The sequence below is a fragment of the Neofelis nebulosa genome, chromosome 9 (assembly GCF_028018385.1).
Source record: "Neofelis nebulosa isolate mNeoNeb1 chromosome 9, mNeoNeb1.pri, whole genome shotgun sequence".
NCBI lineage: Eukaryota > Metazoa > Chordata > Mammalia > Carnivora > Felidae > Neofelis > Neofelis nebulosa.
Genome location: NC_080790.1, coordinates 26,375,838 through 26,394,320, shown reverse-complemented (window position 1 = coordinate 26,394,320; position 18,483 = coordinate 26,375,838). Strand labels below are relative to the sequence as shown.

Below are 18,483 nucleotides of genomic sequence, written 5' to 3'. Positions count from 1 at the left end.
AAATAAACATTAAAACATTTTTTTTAATTTGAAGAAGTACTTTCTTTAGTTTTAAAAATTATAAACTATGTTTCACTTATTTATTTAATTTTTTTATTGTTTACATCCAAGTTAGTTAATATAAACTATGTTTTAAATTACAACTATATTAACATGGAAAACATACCAGTGAGCCAAAACCTAGGGTCCAAAAATGCTCATTTCGAACTTCTAAAACTCCATCCAAGGTAGATACCTAATCAAAAACAAAGAAACTGAGCTGTTTATACTTGACATATCCAACACAGTTCAGTCACAATATGGACTTGACCTAAGCCTAGAAATGACCTGGCCAAATCCTGCATGAAGACACTCATTAGCCAAGAGAAGTCCTAGACCACTCAAGGTATCATTTTACTTGTTCAGTAGTGAGCCAAGGCCTTGTGTTCCGTTTCTCGTCTGGCCCAATCCTTTTAGTATCAGGTGTTTACCACCTACCCTCACCACCACCTTGTTCGACAGCGGATGGTTCTTTTCATTTTGTGAGTATGTCACATATTTATATCCAGCACTGGTGGTATTAGATTTTTTCCCCCTCTTGGGGACTCTTCTCTATCATTTCTTTCTTTTAGCAAATTTCTGCACAACACAGGATGTTATGTGAATGTGGACCAAGAGGAAATTCCAAGACCAGATATATAGTGTATGTCCCATTGGTATAACACAGGCTAAGACAAACAGCCAGCTATACTGATAAATAGTGGCCTTTGTGATACCAACAATCAATAGTTTGAAATATTCTCAAAATCCAAATAATTACATTATCTTATTCCTTCAATTAGTAAGCAGGTGGGTATTTATACAATACAAAATCTAAACTCACAAATCAATGTTAAGTGATGAAGCAATCAACATGTAAAAGTAGTTTTTGACTTCTATCAAAATCCTAGATTTGAATATAGACGCATAAAAACCATAGCATTAACACAGCTAGTAGTGTGGTCTCTAGACCATTACCTTCCCTTCCACATTTACTTCAAGTTTCCAGACTGAGCAATTCCTCAAATTTTTATACTTTTGTCACTATTTTATATCTACTACTGTATTATTTAGTATAAAGAACACAAACTCCCCTAAAATAAAACAGAGATAGGGCTGAGTAAAGTATCATTTATACCCATTCTTTCCGTTCTCTAATTATAATTTAAAAGGATTTTGTTTTCTATTCTACCTTACCTCTCTGATAAGTTTGTCCAACTGACCAATAACATGGGGTGGCGTTGTCTGGAGAAAAAATAAAATAAAATATGAGTAACTTAGGAGATAAAAGAATTTTTCCACAGTGGTCCTGAAAATAAAAAGTTGGATTTTATACCAGCCTTTGCTTTGTTTGACAGCCTATCATGATTTAGGGAAGAGAGGTTTCAGTTGGCTCCACTAGTGGGACAACATCAACTATCAGCCCATGCTTATTTTTTATCTCTACACCCAAACAACTCTTGAAGAATCAGCCAACCAAGTAAAAATCTTTTGTATGGCACAGCATGACACAACTATTATCCTATTGCTACTACAGCTTCTGGAGATAAAACTACTGCCCCTAAGTTTCAGAAAGGGCATGAGGGTAAGACACAAGGAAAGCAGTGCTTACATATACATCCATCCCTGGGAAACTACCTTTGCATTCAGGGCCTTGTCTACAGGTGTTTCTATTGTTTAAATAAGGAGTCATTTGTCATTTTCGATTTTAAGTTTGAAATTTAGAAGTCTCACTGATTCAATGACAGGAAATAAGAAAACAATCACAACCAAACTATATAGTAGCCAAAGCATATTTATTGAGGGAAAATAAATAGGTAAAAAATATTTCTAAGTAACACTGTTTTTACTTGAAACATTAAGGGCAAAATATTTTTAGCTTCTGATTTTGTCTTATATTATAAATACAGGAAGATCTGTGCATATTTTATGGGCCAAGAGAATTTCCTCTGCTTCTTACTGTAGAGATTTCAGGTATCACTATTTGAGTTCATTTCTAACAGGACCTTCTAATAGCTAAAAATTTTATAATCTGGTAGAAGAGAACATATAATTTTATTCTCTGGTATAAAAACCTGGCTAATATTAAGCATGTGCATTGAAAAAGGACCCTTACCTGCAGTAATACTTTGCCACTGTACACGCTCATGGGATACATAGTGCCAAATGTCATCAGAGCAATGGCTATGGCAGAAGCAGTGTCCACAGCAAAATAATTACTAAAAGGAAAAAACAATTCTAAATCTCAAATATATGCGTCACTGGGCTTCTTACAATTCAATCTTCCAAAACATTGTCTAATGCAACAGGACTCTGATCACAAGTGGCCATCACTGGCAAAGAGAGTGTCTCAAAATAAATAAATAAATAAGTTTTCAGAATCCTTTCTTGCCAAGTTTGGTGGAAAATAATAATTATGTTAAGCAGCGTGAAGAGATGGTGAAGAAAAAAAATGTGACCATTTCCTCATTATGTATTTTCAATCTACTTGTCAACGAGAAAGGTTTCATATATATTCATTTGTTGTGACAAACAAAAACCTTCAACTTACAATTTCTGATACAGAGAAGGCTAATGTATCTCATCTAACAATTTTCCTATCAATAATAATTTTCCAATTATTACCAAGAATTTTTGAAATTCCTCAGGAATTACACAAGGTGAGATTCTATGGGAATTTGTTAGAGGAACACTGTCACTGAAGTGCAACACTCATCAGTAGTTCAGACTGTTCTGTTAATAAGACAGACCAAAATGCCAATGCCAATGCCAATGATTACAAGCTGATCATGTTTTGTTTTTATTTGTGTTGTTTTTTACTTTTTCCCACATGCTGGCAATAGAAACATGAGGTAAGACCTAGCCCCTACCTTTGAAATAGCAGGATATAACCATGTAAAGAAAATAAAGCAATCTGGGAGTAAAGGAGAAGTCCTATAGGGTATCAGGGATGCACAAAGGAGTGAGTGACAAGCCTCCTGAGGTAGGGATAATCCAGAAAGGATTATAAAATAGAAAAAAGAGACATATGAGCTGACCCTTCAAAGACGAGTGAAATGATGGGAGGAAGGTATCACAGACAGTGAAAGCAGCATGTGCAAGGGTGTGAAAGTCCTGACACAGCATCAGAAGTAGGAACAGGCAAATATAGACAGACAGATGGCCAGTGAGGTCAGTAGGGGCCTTACCATGCTAACAGCTTTTATTTATTTTTTATTTTGTTTTATCTCTTTTTTAGTTTTACTTTTTATTTTTAAATTTACATCCAAATTAGTTAGCATATGGCACAAAAACAGACACATAGACCAACGGAATAGGATAGGAACCCCAGAATTACACCCACAAAAGTATGGCCAACTAATCTTTGACAAAGCAGGAAAGAATATCCAGTGGAAAAAAGACAGTCTTTTTAACAAATGGTGCTGGGAGAGCTGGACAGCAACATGCAGAAGAATGAAACTAGACCACTTTCTTACACCATTCACAAAAAAACCCCTCAAAATGGATAAAGGGCCTGAATGTGAAACAGGAAACCATCAAAACCCTAAAAGAGAAAGCAGGAAAAAACCTCTCTGACCTCAGCCACAGCAATTTCTTACTTGACACATTCCCAAAGGCAGGGGGATTAAAAGCAAAAATGAACTATTGGGACCTCATCAAGATAAAAACCTTCTGCACTGCAAAGGAAACAATCAACAAAACTAAAAGGCAACCAAAAGAATGAGAAAAGATATTTGCAAATGACATATCGGACAAAGGGCTAGTATCCAAAATCTATAAAGAATTCACCAAACTCCACGCCCAAAAAACAACTAATCCAGTGAAGAAATGGGCAGAAAACATGAATAGACACTTCTCTAAAGAAGACATCCGGATGGCCAACAGGCACATGAAAAGATGCTCAACGTCACTCCTCATCAGGGAAACGTAAATCAAAACCACACTCAGATACCACCTAATGCCAGTCAGAGTGGTTAAAATGAAAAAATCAGAAGACTATAGATGCTGGCGAGGATGTGGAGAAACAGGAACCCTCTTGCACTGGTGGTGGAAATGCAAACTGGTGCAGCCACTCTGGAAAACAGTGTGGAGGTTCCTCAAAAAATTAAAAATAGACCTACCCTATGACCCAGCAATAGCACTGTTACGAATATACCCAAGGGATACACGAGTGCTGATGCACAGGGGCACTTGTACCTCAATGGTTACAGGAGCACTTTCAACAAAAGCCAAATTATGAAAAGAGCCTAAATGTCTATCAACTGATGAATGGATAAAGAAATTGTGGTTTATATACACAATGGAATACTACGTGGCAATGAGAAAGAATGAAATATGGCCTTCTGTAGCAATGCGGATGGAACTGCAGTGTTACGCTAAGTGAAATAAGTCATACAGAGAAAGACAGATACCATATGTTTTCATTCTTATGTGGATCCTGAGAAACTTAACAGAAGACCATGGGGGAGGGGAAGGGAAAAAAAAAGGTTAGAGACGGAGGGAGCCAAAACATAAGAGACTCTTAAAGAGGGTTGATGGGGAGTGGGAGGGAGGGGAGGGTGGGTGATGGGTATTGAGGAGGGCACCTGTTGGGATGAGCACTGGGTGTTGTATGGAAACCAATTTGACAATAAATTTCATATTAATTTTTTTTTTTTTACGTTTATTTTTGAGACAGAGAGAGACAGAGCATGAACGGGGGAGGGGCAGACAAAGAGGGAGACACAGAACCAGAAGCAGGCTCCAGACTCTGAGCCATCAGCCCAGAGCCCAACACGGGGCTCGAACTCATGGTCTGTGAGATTGTGACCTGAGCTGAAGTCGGACACTTAACCGACTGAGCCACCCAGGCGCTCCAACAATAAATTTCATATTAAAAAAAATTAGTTACCATATAATGCAACAATGATTTCAGGAGTAGATTCCTTAGTGCCCCTTACCCATTTAGCTCATCCCCCCTCCCACAACCACTCCAGTAACCTTCAGTTTGTTCTCCATATTTATGAGTCTCTTCTGTTTTGTCCCCCTGTTTTTATATGATTTTTATTTCCCTTCCCTTATATTCATCTGATTTGTCTCTTAAAGTCCTCTTATGAGTGAAGTCATATGATTTTTGTCTTTCTCTAATTTCACTTAGCATAATACCCTCCAGTTCCATCCAGGTAGTTGCAAATGGCAAGATTTCATTCTTTTTGATTGCCGAGGACTACTCCATTGTATATATACACCACATCCTCTTTATCCATTCATCCATTGATGGACATTTGGGTTCTTTCCATACTTTGGCTATTGTTGATAGTGCTGCTGTAAACACTGGGGTGCATGCGTCCCTTCGAAACAGCACACCTGTATCCCTTAGATAAATGCCTAGTAGTGCAATTGGTGGGTCATAGTGTAGTTCTATTTTTAGTTTTTTGAGGAACCTCCATACTGTTTTCCAGAGTGGCTGCACCAGCTTGCATTCCCAAGCTTTTATTTTTTTAACAGGCAAAGAGGAAGATTTTGAAACAGGAAAATATTATGGCCAGAGGTGCCATTTTGAATGATGACATTAGTAGCAAAATGGAAAATAACTAGAGATGTATGACAATGACAGAAGACCAGAAGACTATTGTAATTAGACCAAGGAAATAATAAGGCCTCAATTTGGGAACCAGCAATGAAAACGGGAAAGAGAGGACAAATAAATATTAAAAAAGAAGGTCCAATCAGACTGGCTGATAAGAGTATTATTTACAATAGCCAAGACATGGAAACAAGCAAAGTATCCACTAACAGATGAAGGGATAAAAAATGTAAGATACACACACCTATAAACACACACAGACACACACACTGGCTTGAGAATTATTCAGCCAAAAAAGGGAGGGAATCATGCCATTTACAACAACATGGTAGAGAGAGACAAATACTGTTATGATCTCCCTTACAGGTGCAATCTAAAGATCCAAACTCCTGTGAAACACAGAAGAGTTTGGTGGCTGTCAAACGCAGGGGGTTGGGGGTGGGGGAGAAATGGGTGAAGGTGGCCAAAAGGTATTGAGTTGCAGTTATGAGACACAGAAGTTCTGGGGATGTACTGTACAGCATGATGATTACAACTTTAAAATACAAAAAACAAATTCAAGACCAGGTGACCAATTAGAACCGGCTTTGGGAGAGGTGAGAGGGGAGAAGTATGATATTTAAGAGTGCACTGGAGTTAAATATTAAAAAAAAAGGGGGGGGGGAGCGCCTGGGTGGCTCAGTCCGTTGGGCGTCGGACTTCGGCTCAGGTCATGATCTCACGGTCCGTGAGTTCGAGCCCTACATTGGGCTCTGTGCTGACAGCTCAGAGCCTGGAACCTGCTTCAGATTCTGTGTCTCCTTCTCTCTCTGCCCCTTTCCCACTCAAGCTTTTGTATCTGTCTCTCTCAAAAATAAATAAACATTAAAAAAAAATTTTAAAAAAAGAGTGCACTGGAGTTCATCAAAAAATTAAACGCTGAATTCTCCTATAATCCAGCAATTCTACTTCTGGGTATATGCCCACAAGAATGGAAAGCAGGGACTCAAACAGGTATTTGTATACCCATGTTCATAGAGCACTATTCACAATAGCCAAAAGGTGGGAACAATCCAAATATCTATCAGTGGATGATTCAACAAACAAAATGTGTTCTGTATGTACAATGGAATATTATTCAATCTTAAAAAAGGAGAAAATTCTGATACATATTACAACATGGATGAATCTTGAAAACCTTACACTAAGTGAAATAAGCCAGATGCAAAAAGACAAATATTGTATGATTTCATTCACATGAAGTACTTTGTCAAATTCGTAGAGACAGGAAATAGAATAGTAGTTAGCAGGGGCTCTGGGAAGAGAGGAAGGGGAGCTACTCTTTAATGGGTACTGAGTTACAGGTGGAGAAGATGTAAAAGTTCTGAAGATGGACAATGGTGACAGTTACACAATGATGTGAGGTACTTCATGCAACTGAACTGTATGATTAAAAATGGTTCAAGTTTTAATATACATTGAAAAAAAACAATGCAACAGAATATTCACTGAGGTCGAAAATATAAGAAAAAACCGCTTTGGGGATAGGGAAAATAGGTTCAATTGATGTAGACATGAATAGATGTAAGATATGCCTTTTGGAATTCAATAGACATCTGGACTAGAAATAATGGTTTGGGAAACTCACAGAGGAGGTAAATAAAAACGAGTAATTGAATGTAATCTTCCAGAAGAGTATGCAAAATAGGAAAAAGAATAATTAAGGACCAATTCTAGTAAACCCTAATATTTAAAGGGTAGGTAGTTGAAGAATCACATGTCATAAGATGCTAGGGAAGGTTAAGGCAGCTATAAAGTATACTTCCTAAAAGTTTTGCCTTTTATTTATTTTTTTCCTTTTTCTTATTATTTTTTTTTTTTAAGGCTTGACTTAAAAAATTTTTTTTTCATACCTACTTCCCCTTCCTTTTCTCAGAAATAGTAGCCATGGCTTATCTGTCACCTTCTGTCCTCTTCTGTCACGGTCATCTTCTCTGTTTCACTCACCAAGTCAGCAGTAGGGACTTTAAGTAGTTTTCCAGTCTGAATTATAGACTGTGGTGAAAAATACTTATTGAATCCTACCCCTTAATTTTTCAGATGAAGATACTTAAGGACAAGACTTGACCAAAGCTACACAGGCCATAAGCAAACATGCTGTAAGCATAATCCTTACCTACCCCACAGATGCCTTTAAAAGTCAGGCCCCCAAAGTGGAACCACTTGACAGCAATAAAAACTACTTACTTAATTTCAATTAGCATATATGTAATACAAAGAGCAAATGCTCCAGCAAGATCAATCAAAACAAATGGATTCATTCGGGGAAGGAAGATGCTGCTAAGTCCTGGAATAATTCCACACAGGCTAAGAAGAAACAAACAAAGAGTATTCGTTAGCAGACCTCAGTGTAATACTGATGGAAATCTTGTGAAAGACAACTTGTATTTTAGTACCATATGTCTTACAGAAAGCAAAGAGGATGTGGGAACAAAGTTCTCTCACTCGCAAAGGTATCTTATGTCATCAATTAATAAGTAAAAGGCGAATAAGTTTGATCTGTGAGATTCATGTAGCAACCTCAGCAATGAATAATGTAAGTTCCCATGACAGATGCATTTCTTGTACATCCCTTTGAAATTATGTGTATCATGAAACCCCACATAACATCTTACCTTCGACTAAGATCTGCAACATGCTCTTGAAGCCAACTCGTACTAGCAGCTTTAAGAAGAAAACACGTAAATTACCTATATAGAAAAATAAACCACTACCAGAAATACTTGATTTCCTTAATTTAAAAGATAAGTTTTGTAATGACTGTGTAACATTTTACAAAAGGACATGCTACTTAAATCTAGACTTTTTCCCTCTTTTATACCTTCAAGATAATAAAGCAAAAGCAGTTTCAACTATTTATATCACTGACCTGGAAGAATTACATGTCAGTGTACTATTAATTTTAAAGGCTCTTTAAATGTAAAGCAGAACTTCCTAACCAGTGTGCTGAGAATGGGTTATAGGTATACCAATTCTAAATTCCCCCAGCTCTCAGAAAGGCCAGGTAGGGGATCTGGCTACATGCAGAAACCTGCCAGTTACTGTTCCTGAACAAGTAGCCCCCAGGCTCAAACATCCTTTTACATTTATCTCAGGATTACAGAAATACTCACTTTTTCATGTGTAACATGAGGTAAAAAAGACTGGCGAGGTTATACAAAAGCCATATTGTAGAGCAGTTAAGAGCAGACTCTATTGCCAGAATATCTGACTTAAAACCCAGCTCTTAGCTAGATATTTGACTTTGGGCAAGTGATTTAATCTCTCAGTGCCTCAGTGTAATATAAAAATAATAAAATTATTTACCTCATGTGGTTATAGGGAGAATTAAATGGGCTGATCTACATAGAGAGTTTAGCATTGTGTCTGGTAGACAGAAAGTGCTCAGTATTATCTTTCACTCAAATTTCAACTAATGTCACAAATATTAATGTTTCTGGGAACTTTAATATCCAGTTAATGAAAATATAAACTAGATAGCCTTTCCAGAAATAAGTCTGGCACAATATATATCAATGACTTGAAAGATATTATATTTCTAACCCATTTATAATTTCTCTGGGAATTCATCCTGAAGAAGACTCACAGATGCATAAAAGAAATGTGATATCAGAAAGCAGATTGTAGCATTATTTATAAAAGGAAAACTTGGATCTTTCTCATCTTTATGGAGAGATAATTTCTAAATCTTTGTACCTTCTTAAAATCTCTAGAGTGAACATTATACTATTTTAATAACTTATGCTTTTCTTTTCAAAATAATTCTGGACATCACAAATACCGTATTTTCTAGTTCAGGCAGTAATTCTAAAACTTTAATTCATACAAATACAACTGACACTTCATAATATTCACGAAGGTGTTTAAATTTGAATGGGAAATTCAGAAAACTTTCTTCTCTTGATTGTCTTAGTGTTCAATTCAGTGGACCCAAAAAGATCCTCTCCTATCTTTGCTTCAAAGTGTGGGTCTGTGCACACAGCCCACTTTTATTTTTACCTCACTTCTCCACCAATCAGTGTTTAACCCTTTGTGGGTTAGTGGGAATCCAGAACATGGAAATTACCAAAAAATGACAATAATTTTAACTACTGAAGAGAAATAACACTCTAAATTTTTAAAGACTTGAAAATAAAATAATATTTCAAAATATATATGCTACTTTATAATATATGCCCATCCACCATTGACACAGAGAAGTTCCTGGGAACTTACTTAACAGAATACAATTATTTGCAAAGAGCACATCAACCATCTGAAGTATACTGATATTTCCAAAATGTGTGCAATAGACTTTTTCTAAGTAGGTGACACATCTAAAATCCCACTCATGTTATTTGGCAAATGTAATTTTTCATTACATATAATTTAATATATGTCAGTTCTGCTCATTTTAAAGTAATACATTCTTTTAAAGCTTGAACTAATTAGATTTTGTTTTGTAATTCTCTACTCAGAAAAGACCTGAGAACCTCTAGGATAGTTCTCTCTTCTCTTCAGGATAAGCTTTCTAGGTGATGTGAGTTAATAAAACAAACACAGGACTTGTTTTTATGAGAGATGAATTGGATTTTTTATTAATGGTAAATAAAAATCATACCTTCAGAGACATAAGCAAAAGGCTTATTCCGAATAGAAAGCATTGTGAACAAGTTGAAGGAAAGAGCCACAAAAGTACCAACTAATAATCTTCCCCTAAAAAGAACAATAACATTTACCATTATTTTTTCTTGGTAATAGCAACACGTAATTTCAGCATGCAGACAGACTAGGAGATGGGAAGGGAGAGTCATCTGCTGCAGTGGTTTGGGATTTGTGGAGCCAGGCTCTGAACTTGCTTTCGAGGTCCATCTTACACAGGACAAAAACGGACTCGCAGCATGAACAGTATCTTCCTACAGGTAACTGCTGTTATAAATTTATATAAATGCAATGGTATATGGTTTACAAGATACTAGGCAGGTCAGAGTATCCTGAATTAAACTGGTCAAAACAGAAAAAGTCCATGTATTTGGCAACTCTGTAGTAGACAATTACACTTTTATCTTTTTTTTTTTTAACTTCTTTAATGTTTATTTTTTTATTTTCAGAGAGAGAGTGCGCAGGGGAGGGGGAGAGGGAGAGAGGGTGAGGGAGAATCCCAAGCAGGTTCAATGCTTTCTGCAGAACCTGACACAGAGCTCAGTCTCAAGAACTGTGAGATCATGACCCGAGCTGAAATCAAGAGTCAGACATCTAACTGACTGAGCCAGCCCGGCTCAATTTTATCTTTTCTAAAGGTGCTACTAAAAGATTTTGGGCATCAAATTTTAAATCATAGAAGACCAACGTGGCTAGTTTATGTGTTGATTTAGGCCTGGAAATAACGAGGGACCTAAAGCCAGAGTACAGAGGCCTTCCTGTGCAATATAAAAACATAAGGACTTGGGAACAGTTAAGGCTGAGAAGGAGTCTTGGAATTGGGGGATTTTGTTTGTGAAATATCAGTGAAATGTATATTGCCACACTCTGACCTATGACTGGCCAAAGTAACCATTATTCTTTTTTAAATTTTTTTTTTTTTTCAACGTTTTTTATTTATTTTTGAGACAGAGACAGAGCATGAACGGGGGAGGGGCAGAGAGAGAGGGAGACACAGAATCGGAAACAGGCTCCAGGCTCCGAGCCATCAGCCCAGAGCCTGACGCGGGGCTCGAACTCACGGACCGCGAGATCGTGACCTGGCAGTAACCATTATTCTTAATGTACCTCTCAATAACTGGGGATCAAACATAATAGTAAATTATGTTATGTCAAAAGCAAAATCTCACGTGTGTATCTCGGGCTGCTCCAGAAAGCGTTCTGCACTAAAAGAAAGAAAAAATGTATTAAATTAGTTCTAAAAATTATGAAACTAAAAAGCTTTATTAAATATAGAATTAATCTAATAAGTGAACAAAATCTTTTTTTTTTAAGTTAGTTTATTTGTGTAAGTAATCTCTACACTTAACATGGGGCTCAAACTCATGACCCCAAGATCAAGAGTCACATGCTCTTCCAACTGAGCCAGCCAGGCGCCCTGAACAAAATCTTTTAATATGATAACCAACTGTTGATTATTAGCAGTGATCAGGCAAGACTTACAAATTATCCTCAATATGTAGTATCAATCTTCCCCACCAAACTTTTTTCAATGGGTTTATACCAAACATTAAAACATGTCTGACTGAACCCCTTTCCTTCATACCTGCCCAGGATTTAGTAGCATCAAATTAGGTAATAAAAGGAGGGTGAAAAGAAGGGAGAAAAGTCTGAAAAATGAAGAGAACATCCTATCAAAACTCCAGCACTGCTCATCTTAATTTGTATACCCTTTAAACCAAATGTATCTCACTGGATTCTTTCATGTTGCCAAAGGTGGAATTTACAATGAAGTGACATAGTAAACAAATGTACCTTTCTTTTAATATAAAGAGAGCTCCCAATTGTGCCAAGACTGTGGAGGCAAATACAGCCAAGACTTCTAATCTTTCAAATCTGAAACAAGAAAATTAATTAGATCAGCACAATTCATACACCAGTATCTCCAGAACACATTTTCATTCATTTATTCACATATTCAATTTTTTTTGTGTGTCTACTATAAGCCAAACACTGTTAATTTTTTTTAATGTTTTTAAATTTATTTTTCAGACAGAGAGAGACAGAGCATGAGCAGGGGAGGGGCAAAGAGAGAGGGAGACACAGAATCCGAAGCAGGCTCCAGGCTCTGAGCTGTCAGCACAGAGCCCAATGTGGGGCTCGAACTCACAGACTGTAAGATCATGATCTGAGCCGAAGTCGGACACTCAACCGACTGAGCCACCCAGGCGCCCTAAGCCAAACACTGTTAGAACAGACTACAGATTTTCTAGAATGAAGATAAACAATGACTATCACAGATTTAAAAAAAGTGCCTATATGTACAACACCTATTCCTAGGACCCACTTATGGCTGTTATTTTTCTAGAAATAATTATTATCACAATAACAGGTAACTCTTGATTGACCCATCTTATGTTAGACCACTGGTCAAAGTGCTTAACATACAATTTCTTCTAAACTACCCAACACCTTATGAAGGTTACTCTATCCACTTTAAAAAAAAAGAAAAAGAGATAAGGAACTTGAAATACAAAAAGGAAAAGTAACTTATTAGAGTCATACAGCTAGCAAGTGGAGGAGTGAGGTTTCCAAACTCAGGTACTCTAGCTCCACAGTTCATGATTTTAACCACTTATTATATGGTCTCTCACTGAAGCAAATAATTGCAGTTAATTATGTGTATGCCTTATAATCCCTAAAATGTAAGCTCAAGGTCAAGGCCTGTAATCATATTCATCTTAGTTTTTCCCACAACAGTTTAATGGCATTCAATATTTGTGATAAGTATAAATGCTTATTTCTCAAGGAATTAGATATCTTCAGTAAAGACAATAAAATAATTAAGGATCCTGATCACATTGCTGTTTTTAAAGGGGAAAAATGCTGGAATCAACAACATATTATTAAAAATATAACAGAAATGGGGGCGCCTGGGTGGCTCAGTCGGTTAAGCGTCCGACTTCAGCCAGATCACGATCTCGCGGTCCGTGAGTTCGAGCCCCGCGTCAGGCTCTGGGCTGATGGCTCAGAGCCTGGAGCCTGTCTCGGATTCTGTGTCTCCCTCTCTCTCTGCCCCTCCCCCGTTCATGCTCTTTCTCTCTCTGTCTCAAAAATAAATAAACACGTTAAAAAAAAAATTAAAAAAAAATATATAACAGAAATGTATTTACTGACATGGAAAGATATAAATGAAAAGAGTGGGTTATAAAAGAGTATAAAAAACAGTATGTAGGGGCGCCTGGGTGGCGCAGTCGGTTAAGCGTCCGACTTCAGCCAGGTCACGATCTCGCGGTCCGTGAGTTCGAGCCCCGCGTCAGGCTCTGGGCTGATGGCTCGGAGCCTGGAGCCTGTTTCTGATTCTGTGTCTCCCTCTCTCTCTGCCCCTCCCCCGTTCATGCTCTGTCTCTCTCTGTCCCAAAAATAAATAAAAAAAAAAAAAAAAAAAAAAACCAGTATGTAAATGCAGCATGTAAATGTTATTTGTGGAAACTAATAAACTGACATTAAAGTGCATATATGGAAACGCAAAAGGTGAAAGAAAGCAAAGACAATCCGAAGAAGAACAAAGCTGGAAGATTTACACCACTAGATGTCAAGATGTATTTCAAAACTATTCAAAACTACTGTAGTTAATATAGCAAAGTACTAATGCAAGAATAGACAAATATTGACATTGAACAGACAAGAAAATCCAGAAATAGAATCACACATTCATAGTCACCTAGTTTATGAAAAAGGTAGCACATAAAGGCAGGAGAAAAAGGATTTTCCTGCAATAAATGTTTCATCAGTTGAACAGCTATATAAAAACAAATATGCCCTGACCTCTACCTCAACCCATACACAAAAATGAATTCCAGTCTGACTGTAGGTGTTAAATGTGAAAGGTCAAACAACAAGATTTCTAGCTAATAGTAGAGTATCTTTATGACCTCGGAGCTGGCTAAGATTTCTTGACAAGTACACAAAAAGTACAACCCATGAAAAACTGATAAATTGAACTTATTGAAATAAAAAAACTTTTCATTCATGGGAAAAGTTATTTATATATGAAGAACTCTACAGATCAATATGAAAAAAAAGATAACCCAATTTAAAAATGGGTAAAACATTTTAATATGCACCTGACAAAAAAGGTAATCTGAATGACTAAGAAATATATGAAAAAGTCAATAATATGAAAAAGTGTTCATTTAGTCATCAGGATAATAATTTAAAACCAAATGACACAACTATATACCCTAGAATAGCTTAAAAAATAAAAAGACAATACCAACTGTTGGTATAGGCATGAAGCAACCAGAACTCTCAAATATTGCCAGTGAAAGAGTAAACTGGTAAAACCACTCTAGAAAACTGGTATTACCTTATCTTCCAACAATGAACATATACAATTCCTATGACTGAGTAACTTCACTCAAAGATACATATCCAACAGCTGAAAATCACCTAAATGCCTTTCAATAGGTGAACATAAAAAGAAATTCTGGTATATTCATATAATGGGATATGAGAGCAATGGACCAGAATGAACCACTATTATAGGAGAGTATATACTGTAATCCCATTAATGTGCCTCCAGACAGGCAACAATAATGTGCAAAGAACAGCGGTCAGAACACTGATTACTTCTGTTGGGTTGGACTCTGACTCAAAAAAAGGGGGGGGCTTTTTGGGGGGATTTGTAAAGTTTTATATCATGATCTAGGTAGTAGTTATACAGGTATATTCATTTATTAAAATTCACCAAACTGTACAAGGATATAAGAACAAGATTTGGCCCCTGCTACCATGAAATTTGCATTTTATTAGTATTTTTAATTTATTTGGGGGGGGGGGTGCAGAGACAGCAAGTGTACAAGAGCAGAGGGGCAGAGAGAGGGAGACAGAGGATCTGAAGCAGGCTCAGGGCTGACAGCAGAGAGCCCGATATGGGGCTCAAACTCACAAACTGTGAGATCATGACCTGAGCCGAAATCAGACACTTAACTGACTGAGCCATCCAGGTACCCCAAAATTTACATTTTAAGGAGGGAGACAGAATAACAATTTATAACTTCTGGTAAATGCTATATAGAGAATAATAGTAGTCTGACATGGAAAGAGGCTAACCAGGTGATCTATTTTAGAATCTATTTCAGATTGGGCCCAGTTACTTAATGACATTGGCATTTAGTGATATTAGGATTCGAGTAACAAGATGGAGCACATCCTGCAAAGATGAAGTGAAGAGAATTGCAAGGAGAGACAACAGCTTGTACAAAAGACCTAAGCAGGAATATATGCACTGTACACAAATTACAGAAAGAAAGACTGTGTGGTATATAGGGCATGAAAGTAGAAACTTGAAGAGAAGTAGGCAGAGACTAGCTCATCTAAGAATTTTGTAAACTAGAGAAAAGAGGATTTTATTGTAAGTATGACAGCAAATAACTGGATGGTTATAAAGAAAGTGATAGTATGATTTAAGTTTAAAAGGGAAAACACTATGGGGTGTCTGCATGGCTCAGTTGGTTAAGCATCCAACTCTTGATCTTAGCTCAGGTCTTAATCTCAGGGTTGTGAGTTCAAGCCCTGAGTTGGGCTCCATGCTGGATGTGAAGCTTACTTAAACATAAATAAATAAAATAAACATAACTAAGCTAAAATAAAATAAAAAATAAAATGGAAAACACTCTGGTTGCAATATGGATAATGGTCTACAGGGGGGTAAGAGGAGAGGCATGGGGACCAATTAGGAGACTGGACATTGATAAAGAAATGAAGGTAGCTTAGTTACGATGGTAGTTGTTGAGATAGAAATGGGGGTCAGGGCAGATTCTGGATGTGTCTTTAGGTTACCCCGTAAAAACCTGCTGATGGATAAATGTGGGGAATGGGAGAAGACTAAAAATTTTGCTTGAGCAAATGAGTGGTGGTATTAACTAAGATGGGAAAAACTGCAGAGGAACAGGTTTTTAGGGAAGAAAACAAGAATTCTAGCCAAAGTTTAAGGCACCAAATAGATATCCATGTGATGCTGTTAAGAAGGTAGTCTGAAACAAGACAGATCTTAGGGCTAGAGAACTGGAGTTTGGAATTATTAAATATAGATAGTAGGGACGCCTGGGTGGCTCAGTTGGTTGAGCGTCCCACTTCGGCTCAGGTCATGATCTCGCCGTCTGTGAGTTCAAGCCCTGCATCGGGCTCTGTGAGGACAGCTCAGAGCCTGGAGCCTGCTTTCGATTCTGTGTCTCCCTCTCTCTCTGCCCCTCCCCCACTCATGCTCTGTCTCTCTCTCTCTCTCTGTCAAAAATAAAAACATTAAAAAATATATATATATAGATGATAGTTCAAGCTATGTGACTGACAATTATACTTGGATGTTAATTTTGTTTAATTGCTCCCTCCTTCCTTGTTCAGTCTAAGTAAGTGGGAGCTATCATGTCCTTGCTTAACCTGGTCTCCTGGCCACAGTAACTGATCTAGAGACTAATATCTGTTCCAAGCTGGACCAATCAATAGTTCTTTCCCATGATTTTCTTTACTAGCACTGGGGAAGCATCTTTCCTTATCTAGGATGTAGTTAAGAAATTTCAAGTTAAGGTCTTGCTAGGAGTTATTCTAGTATGGTGGGGAAACATGGTATGAGAAACTAAACCTGACATGTAGAGAAAAGTGGGCCTGAGAGGTAAGAGAAAGACAAGGGTCCTGAGTGTGCTAGTCCCTATGCCAGTTACCTCAGTCTTCCCACATTCTGGTTACATAAATTACAAAAGTTCCCATTTTCCCCCGATACTAGTTTGAATTGGATTTTTGTCACTTACAACCAAAAGCCTTAACTCAGAGTCACAGATTTCCATATAGAGATATCTATATGTACCTTAAAACCAAATATCATAGCAACAGTCCAACGCTATCAAATTTTAGTGACACTTATGAATATCTTCATCTTGCATGAAAATTTCATGTTTACTTTGCCCCATTGTTGAAGTAAACAAAACTTGATTTTGTTCAAAAGAATATTCCCAATGAATGGTATGGTAGAGAAGATGGGTAAGTTTGGTCCAAGTTTCTTTGCCAAGTTAAATTCTTCTTTCAATGGGAGAAGATATTTGCAAATAATATACCCAATAAGAGATTAGTATCCAAAATATATAAAGAACTTATACAACATCAAAAAAATGTTTTTCCTATTAAAAATGGGCAGAAGACATGAACAGACATTTCTCCAAAGAAGATACACATATGGCCAACAGATACATGAAAAGATGCTCAACATCACTCATCATCAGGGAAATGCAAATCAAATCCACAATCACCTCACACCTGTCAGAATGGCTTAAATCAAAAACACAAGAAACAACCAGTATTGTTGAGGATGTGGAGAAAAAGGAACCCTTGTGCACTGTTGGTGGGAATGCAAACTGGTGCAGCCACTGTGAAAAACAGTACGGAGGTTCCTCAAAAAATTAAAAATAAAATTACTATATGATATTTACCCAAAGACTACAAAAACACGAATTTAAAAAGGTATATGTACCCCTATGATTATTGCAGCATTACTTAAGAGTCAAAATATCGGGGCGCCTGGGTGGCTCAGTTGGTTAAGCAGCCGACTTCAGCTCAGGTCATGATCTCGCGGTCCCTGAGTTTGAGCCCCGCGTTGGGCTCTGTGCTGACAGCTCAGAGCCTGGAGCCTGTTTCAGATTCTGTGTCTCCCTCTCTCTGACCCTCCCCCGTTCATGCTTTGTCTCTCTCTGTCTCAAAAATAAATAAACGTAAAAAAAAAAAAATTAAAAAAAAATAAAAATAAAAAAAAGAGTCAAAATATGGAAGCACCCCAAGGATCTATTAATAGATGAATGCATAAAGAACAGGTATTGTATGTGTGTGTATACACACACAATGGATTATTACTCAGCCGTAAAAAAGAATAAAATCTTGCCATTTGCAACAACATAGATGGATTTAGAGGGTATAATGCTAAATAAGTAGCATATGTAGAATTTAAGAAACTAAACAAAGAAAAAGAGACAAAACAAAACATAGACTCTTAAATACAAAGAATAAACATGGTTACCAGAGGGCAAGGGGGGGTGGGCACGGGTGTAATAGGTGAAGGGAATTAAAAGTATACTTATTGGTTTTTTTTTAATGTTTATTTTTTAATTTTGAGACAGAGAGAGAGCATGCACAGGGGAGGGCCTGATTTGTATTTCCCTGATGATGAGTGATGTTGAGCATCTTTTCATGTG

At 37.1% G+C, this 18,483-nt stretch overlaps 1 protein-coding gene across 6 annotated transcripts in view; it reads right to left on the bottom strand.

Annotated features, from left to right (window-relative positions):
• Positions 1-18,483, bottom strand: part of SLC30A6 (solute carrier family 30 member 6) — a 54,883-nt gene that overhangs the window by 20,502 nt on the left and 15,898 nt on the right. For 4 of the 6 annotated variants that reach the window (XR_009248326.1, XR_009248325.1, XR_009248328.1 and 1 more), the window contains 8 exons: positions 12,059-12,139; positions 11,434-11,469; positions 10,224-10,318; positions 8,239-8,287; positions 7,811-7,930; positions 2,135-2,237; positions 1,216-1,263; positions 167-235 (listed from right to left, as the gene is read on the bottom strand). Coding sequence is in view for 1 of the 6 variants with exons in the window: in XM_058682985.1 (XP_058538968.1) it covers positions 167-235; positions 1,216-1,263; positions 2,135-2,237; positions 7,811-7,930; positions 8,239-8,287; positions 10,224-10,318; positions 11,434-11,469; positions 12,059-12,139 (601 nt within the window). In the remaining 5 variants the exon portion in view is untranslated. Of the gene's footprint in view, positions 1-166; positions 236-1,215; positions 1,264-2,134; positions 2,238-7,810; positions 7,931-8,238; positions 8,288-10,223; positions 10,319-11,433; positions 11,470-12,058; positions 12,140-18,483 lie in introns of those variants that run through there. The other 2 variants (XR_009248330.1, XR_009248329.1) reach the window with 2 other exon arrangements.